Raw genomic sequence first — 8,075 nt, forward strand, 5'->3', positions numbered from 1 at the left:
AATGAATGGATCCAGAGTGTGAAGAGGACTACTTTTTGGAATTCTCTCTTGCTTTTGGATACATTTGATCTCTTGACTGTAAACCTCTTCTTGCACCGCTTTGATGATGATGGCTGAAGCCTTATTGGATTCTTCTACTGTGCATTCAGCCTTGCAGTAATGCCAGTCCTTACAAGAACTGTTTTCCTTCACAGCTTTGTTGAAAAGACGGGCTACGTGAATAAGGCGAGTGAATAAGGCGAGTAATAGCACCCGTTAGTGTGACCCCAACAACAAAGGGGTCATGGAAGCCTTTCCATCTAGAGATCATGCGAGTGATCTGAAAGATCTAGACTTTGAGGCGGATGCACTGCCAATGCAACGCAGTCTTGGACTTAACTGGAACCAATTCCAAACGATTTGGCAAATTGTTTAGAACCAAGCTGCTTGGATGATGCTGTAGTGCTTAAAGTGGTCACTAGAGGCCATGCGTCTGTGTCTGAACTTGGCTCAACAAGGCTGTAATTAACCTCAGAGGGAGCAGGTTCTGGTATGAGCAGAAATTCGGGTCCTCTTAGCCAACTGGTGTTTTGTAAATGGGCTGCGGGAACAGAACGCGTCGCATGATCTGCAGGGTTTTGGTCTGATGGTACATAGCACCATTGGTCAGGACGGGAGGACCTTCAGATACGTTGTACCCGGTTGCTAACGTAAACATAAAAGCGCCTGGATTCATTACAAATATAACCCAGAACCACCTTACTGTCTGAGTAGTAGGTTATAGCATCAAGCTGAAGGTCCAGTTCCGCTGAGACTAAGTCTGCTAACTCAACGACAAGCACTGCAGCGCAAAGTTCTAGTCTTGGCACTGTGTGCTCAGGGTGGGGTGCAAGTTGGGCTTTCTCCATCACAAACCCAATGTGATTATTCTCCACAGTAGCTGTGACTTTTAGATATGCCACTGCAGCGATGGCTTTGGTTGATGCATCAGAAAAGACACAAAGTTCCCTTCTGACAGCAGTTGATGTCTGAGTGAAATCTCAGTACAAGGCCTGGAGATGGAAAGTCTGGACAATTCTGCTAAAGAAGCTCTCCATGACGTCCAAGCTTCCTCCATTTCTTGCGGTAATGGAGCATCCCAGTCACCATTCTCAGTAGTGAGTTCTCTCAGAATAGCCTTGCCTTGGATCGTGACTGGCGCTACGAACCCAAGAGGATCATAGAGACTGTTGATAGTTGATAAGACACCTCACTGGATGTAAGGTTTTATCTCATCAAACACTGAAGAGGAAACAGTCCATATAGAGGTTCCAGTTAAGTCCAAGACTGCGTTGCATTGGCAGTGCATCCGCCTCAAAGTCTAGATCTTTCAGATCACTCGCATGATCTCTAGATGGAAAAGCTTCCATGACCCCTTTGTTGTTTGCTGCAATTTTATGCAGCCTCAGATTCGATCTGGAGAGAATGTCCTGTGTCTTTTTCAGCAAATTGATAGCAGCTTCGACTGTAGGCATGGACTTCAGGCTGTCATCTATGTAGAAGTCACGTATCACAAAATCTTTGACATCAGTGTCAACATGGAAATTGCTGATCCGAACAGACTGGCGTAGACAGTGAATAGCCACTGCAGGAGAGGGGCTATTACTGAAGACATGGACTTTCATGCGATAATCCACAACATCTTTGGAAAGGTTATTGTCCTGGAACCAAATAAAACGTAGAAAGTCCCTGTCTTCTTCCCTTACCAAAAAACAATAGAACATCTGTTCTATGTCTGCTGTGAATGCAAGAGCCTCCTTCCTGAAGGGGCTCAAAACTCCCAGCAGTATGTTGTTTAGGTCAGGCCCAGTTAAAAGCACATCATTAAGAGCCATTGTGTTTGGCACTGGAGTCAAACACTACCCTGATTTGCTTAGGTTTTTTTCGGATGGTACACTCCGAATGTTGGCAGGTACCATTGTTCTTCTTTCTCACACAGAGGAGGGGCTAACTCAGCATGGCCATTTTTGAACATCTTGTCCATGAAGCCGAGGAAGTGGTCTTTCATTTCAGGCTTCCTTTCCAAGTTGCGTTTGAGACACCTAAGATGTTTCAGTGCTTGAGGCCTGTTATTGGGAAGGCATGGACGTGGACTCTTAAAGGGTAATGGTGCTACCCAACTGTTGTTTGAATCCTTTTGTAGACCTTCCTCCATGATTTTCATGAAAGAGGCATTCCGGATCGAAGGAGCCACCTGGTTGTCATTTTTGGTTCGCTTAAACACGGTGCATCCCAGGTGGTCAGCATCACAGGTAGATTCATCCACAGAATATGTAGGAGAGTAGTTAGTTAGTTGGATGTCCCTGCATTTTTCCTTAACATGGAACACATTAGGATATGGATGAAAGAGAGTTGGGCGTTTTGTCTCTGTAATGTTTGTGTGGAAGGTTCTGAATGTCACCGGTCTGTGGACATTTCCCAGACACACATTGCCGACAATGACCCATCCCAAATCCAACTTCTGAGCATAGGGTAGGTTATGCGGGCCATTCACCTGTTTACGGACCTTATGAACCCTTAAGATGTCTCGACCCAAGAGAAGCATAATAGGGGCATGTGGGCCCTGTTCTGGAATGAGGTGTGCCACAGACTAAGTGTGCATGACGGCGAACCACATCAGGGGTTGGTCTATTATTCGGAATGTCATTACATTCTATAAGACTAGGTAATAGAATGCGGAGAGTTCCATCCAGAGATTCGACTTCATAGCCACTGGCTCTTCTTCCAGTTGACTCTTTTACTCTTGCGCATGTTCTTAATATGTACGGAGCACTTGGAATTTGGTCATTGAACACTTAAAAAAAAAAAAAATGTGAGCGAACCAGTGACCTGTTGCTCTGTTCATCCAAAATTGCATAGAGTTTTACTGCCTTGTCTCTTTAGCGAGCTGGAAGTACTCTTACAAGGCATATTTTAGAGCAAGATCTGTCAGTCTGATCTTCCCCACAGACTTCTGTGCATTTGCTGGTAACTTGAGATGGAAGTGAGATTTTCTCTCCCTCCCCACCATGCTCAGGAGCAGTGTCTACCTCCTTTATCCAGGATGCAGGTCCAGGATGGAGCACGGTATGGTGCCTTTCACTTTTACATTCAGAACACTGGACTTTAATCTGACAGTTTTTTGCAACATGTGATGTTGAAGAACAGCATTTAAAGCACACGTTATTCTTCTTCAAAAATGCCTTGCGAGCTTCAATGGGCCTTTCCCGGAACACACGGCATTTACGCAGAGGGTGTGGTTTTCTATGAATGGGACAGAATTTATCACAGTCATAAGATTTTTTGAGGGGCTCGCCAGTGTCAATGGGAACTCTCCAAGATACTGCTGTCTTGTGTACAGAGATTTCTCGTTGTTTGCTGGGCTTCCAAGCTGCCTTCTCAAAAGCTTGGATCATTTCCAATTCTAGCCTCCTGTCTAACAAAGTCTACGAAGTAGGCAAAGGGAGGATAGGGAACACCGTTTTGTTGCTTGTAGGCTGCACCCATAGACACCCACTTTTCTTACAAACGAAATGGTAGCTTCTATACAATAGGATTGACACCTCTTGCCGTATCTAGAAAAGCAAGGCCTGGCAAGTCTCCTTCGGACTTAGCAGACTGAAGCTCCATTAGTAGATCACTCAACTTTGTCAGTTTAGGATAATCTCTGTTAGCTATTTTTGGAAAAGTGTCAATTCGTTTGAACAATGCATCTTCTATCACTTCGGTTGAGCCATAAGATTGTTCAAGTCTGTCCCATGCCATCACCAGTCCTGCTTGTGGATTGTTGATATGTATTGCCCTTATCTGTTCGACATGCTCTGCTGACTCCTTGCTGAGCCACTTCAGCAAGAGTTCCATCTCCTCGCTTGGTGACAGGTTTAAATCAGTAGTTGCAGTCTGAAAAGGACATTTCCAGGCTCGGTAGTTCTGAGGTTTGTCATTAAACTGGAGTAAGCCTGTTGCCACAAGCTCACGACGAGCTAGATATCTCACAAAGTCATTTATGTTTGAGCCGCTAACATTTGAGTTTGGGGTTATGGGATATGATAGAGGAGTAGGATGACCACTGTTATTTTGTGGTCTGAAGTGTTGCACAGGAGTAGCATGGCTGCTCTCAAACCTAACTTCACATGACTCACGAGCATATTCATTTTTATAGATGCATGGCTGATTTGAAGTAACATGAGGTGTTTGGAAGCCAGCATTTGTTTGGTGTGAAAGGAAGGATTTGGCTTCAGGATTGAGATGTGAAGCTGAAATGCTATAGCTTGGGCTTGGTTCTATTTTGGGGGGAATATCATCACATAGCAGTAGTTCTGTTTCTTGTACTTTGGTATGTTCAATAACATATTGTTCAGTGCGTTGTGCGGCTTCTAAGGGAGCGGAATTTAAACTTAGTCTGCAACTGTGTTTCTCTGTATTTTCATCAATAGCGGCTTCAAGCACCTCCGCTTCTGCTATTGCTGCAGCTATCTCTTTCTTATGCTCAAGCATTTCCATAGATGCCTCCAGCTTGGTCTTTTGTAGCTTAAGGTTAACTTCTTCCTCAGCAAAGGCAAGCCGTGCTTTTGCTGCTTCTGCTCTCCCTCTCACCTTAGCTGCTGCTGACCCAGTTGATGATGCTCTTGACCATACTGAAGAACATGAAACACGAGAGCATGTCTTTAATGAAGATGTTTCTGTTGCCATGGCACAGTCTGGTGGTGTATCTCTCCATACACTGATAATCAGATAGTTGTCCACTGGTTGCATGTGACAATGCTTTTATTGGCACCTGTCAGCTGACATTGCGTTATCTTGCCTGTTGAAAAGTCGTGGTTTCACTGTGCTGTCCTCGGTATATGTTCTGTATATAACTTGACAGCCAGATAAACTCTTCCCTAACATCAAGACTCTGAAGACAGTTGACTCCTTGTCCACAGGTTTATTGACATTGCAAGGAAAGGTGAAACTGAAACATGCAAATGGCTTGCACTTTTTAACATGAACAGATATATTAACTTGAATACTATGAATTAACGTTTTTACTGTTACTATTTTTATGTATTTAATAAACATTTCTGAATGAAATATATCGTATCATTTTAATCTGTAATCGCTTATCCAATCACTAAATTAACTGCACTTGTAGTATTAACTTTCAATGATCTAGGAACAGTACAGCAACTGACATAACATTACATTAGTACTATAGTAATGTATATGGTAAACAACAGACTTTTAACAGTAATTTTATAAAATGCAACACTGTCCCCAAAATAATGATCTGCAATCGTAGATATTGTTAAAAACAATCAATACATACCCACGATGCTACAAAGGGCATAAGATGTATGCAGATGTCACAGGATTATCTTAAATGCATTACACATACTGCTCTCTGTGCCATGCTTGACTACTTCCTGATTAATGGTCACATGTCATAGGACCTTACTGAACCCGAAGATTCTTAAAGGGGACACGGCTAAATAAAGGGATCACTTGAAGAGAAGAAACAAGACCTCTAACATATTAAGTGGTAACAGAACAAGAAGAATCTTGCAACAACAGAGGCATGAACTGCATAGAGGTAATTTTAATAATCAGCTTAAGCAGATGTGTAAGCGACTCTAAATACTTTCCCTCTGTAAAATACTGACATATTTTTGAGTTGAAGTTGCAATAACCTTTAGTAACTAAATTTGGCATAATAGGCCATATAACTCATTGTACATGGCTTTCTTGCATAGCATAAAGCACTTTCAACAGATTTATAATTTTTTTTTGCCATGGTCTTGCCGGTTAATAGTGAAACCTGATGGTTGAATTTTGTAACTCTCGTCCTCTGACTTGTTACAATACTGCCATTCACCAGACATGAAACTCACAGCTGTGTGACAATTCGAGTAAAACCAGAACAGGGATTTCTGCATAACAAATCAATGTGCAGAACACTTCTGCACAAACTCTTAGGAGATAAGTGGTTCCAGCCTTACTTATCATATGTCCAAATCACCAAACTTTGCACTATGTGGTTTAGAGTGGAAGCATTCCTGTTCAAGCCTTGACAAAGCAAGCACATGGTCAGGATCAAAAGTTAAGTTATAAATTATGATACAGATTTAATTTCCAACCTTAACATCGCTCAGCAAAGCCACTCTTCAATCTGTGAAGCTCACCATCAAAACCAGCAGCACAGAGGCACCAGTAACTAGCAACAATATCCATGCAGGTGGCACCATTAGTACATGGGGAACTCATTCATCTGTCTTGATCTGGTCCACACAGACACCATGTTCTGAGCACTGGTGCCTAATGCAATAATCAATGTCAAGCTCTCAGTAGACCCCAGTGTATCCATGGTCACACTGACAACTGTCAATTCAGTAATAAAAAAAGATTATAACAATTTCACATCTAAATAAGAAACTGCTATTCTTTGTGAATACATCTTGTGTCATATTCTTCAACCCTCTCACACTTATTAAATATTTATCAGTGCTCTGTTTATACAATGCCACTGAACATGCACATTATTATTTAAGTAATGGTTTGTATTGCAGTTCACACATTGAGATGCTGTTTTCAAAGTGTACATTGATAAGAATTCCACTGAAACACTAAAAATGGGGAAAAGAAGAAGAAAAATGCATATGCCACTGTAAATTGCTTATAATAAAAAAATAATTTTTTCATAGGTGATCTTTACATGCATCAGGAAATCTGCATGATGTTTGCTGCTGGTTGGCACAGCCCACAAATACACATTTTTTCAGGGAAAAGAGCTACAGGTACTCATATGTACTCAGCAACTTTGTCCACACAAGTGGCTCAGTGCTGAGTACAGTCATTAATGTTAACCAAACAGCTTGGTCCTGTCCAACCTGGTGCACAAATGCAGCTGTAACTGCTGGTACCATTGATAAGACACTGTCCCCCCAGTTGCTACACACCTGTCAAAAATCAGAATGTTTTATTATCTACAATCATTCTAATACATTATAAGTAATTAACTACCTCAAAAAATTAAAGCAGATGCTCTCATTATTTAATCCTATTCCTAATAATCAGATTTAAAAAAAAAGTTTAGCTATGTAACAAAGAAAAATGTATAATCATTGATATGGTGAATGTTTCTGTAAGACTCCAGTGCTTTGTATCAGAGATAAAGCTCTTACTTTAAGTTTTCTGCCATGACTCTTTATGGTTTATTAGGAACTGGCATTAGTAACAATAATATATTGTAAGCAACAGGGACTACCTTGGTGTATGGACATTCCACAACATTAAATATAACTTTAAACAGATTTAAACAGAAGTATGGCATTTCTTTCTTTAAAAAATAAAAATGTGCAATAAATGGAAATCACTGCTGTGGCATAAGCAGAATGAAGCATTTCAGGACGTGCAGCCATAAGAAATTAAACAGCTCCAGGGTGGTAACACATCACACCTCCTAGTCATAGAGTATTTATAACAGAACACCCTGTGATGTTTTATTCCTTACTTAATAAAAACACCCCTTTTTATCATTCTCATTACAAGCAAAGATTATTGATGTGAAACTCCATCAACTCATCTCACACTCTCCGAGTTCGTATACACCTCAGCAGTACTGTATGAGTCAACAGGGAAAGCACAATCCCACTGTGAGCATATCACCATGAAGCAAACATGTCAACTATGCGAGACAACTATGAGTCATGTTTCCACTCTAAACCACATGTTTTTCCAACTACTTGTCTGTAAAACTGAAAGCACGTCACGATTTTCAGAATAGTCTTTTGAAGACCACCATTTTTATCAAACACCAATGCTGATTCCATGCATTTCATGACATTTTGGGGGCAAGTAGCACAGGAACAATACAGAATGGATTTCTACCGTGTATGAGATAAAAAAAGTAGCTGGAGTTCAGTCAACTAACCTGTAAGGTGCGGGGACACGGTCTGAGACACATAATGCAGGTCCTCAGGTGTGTCCACACACTGTGTTCTTGCAGGACATGTGACATCTGGCAGTGTGCCAGAAGTTCACATTCACTTCGCAGTTCAGCCCAGTAAATCCTGGCAGAAAAAATACTAGTAATCTGTCAT

General features: G+C 41.4%; 1 protein-coding gene across 1 annotated transcript; it reads right to left on the minus strand.

Moving 5' to 3' along the window:
- Positions 1 to 3,230: 3,230 nt before the first annotated feature.
- Positions 3,231 to 5,885, minus strand: LOC128317648 (uncharacterized). The gene is made up of 2 exons (XM_053230887.1): positions 5,306 to 5,885; positions 3,231 to 4,951 (listed from the first exon to the last, which is right to left on the minus strand). The coding sequence occupies exon 2, from the start codon at positions 4,750 to 4,752 to the stop codon at positions 3,541 to 3,543; it is 1,212 nt and encodes a 403-aa protein (XP_053086862.1). The 5' UTR covers positions 4,753 to 4,951; positions 5,306 to 5,885; the 3' UTR covers positions 3,231 to 3,540.
- Between the last annotated feature and the right edge of the window lie 2,190 nt (positions 5,886 to 8,075).

Source organism: Pangasianodon hypophthalmus, chromosome 28 (assembly GCF_027358585.1).
Source record: "Pangasianodon hypophthalmus isolate fPanHyp1 chromosome 28, fPanHyp1.pri, whole genome shotgun sequence".
Classification (NCBI taxonomy): Eukaryota; Metazoa; Chordata; class Actinopteri; order Siluriformes; family Pangasiidae; genus Pangasianodon; species Pangasianodon hypophthalmus.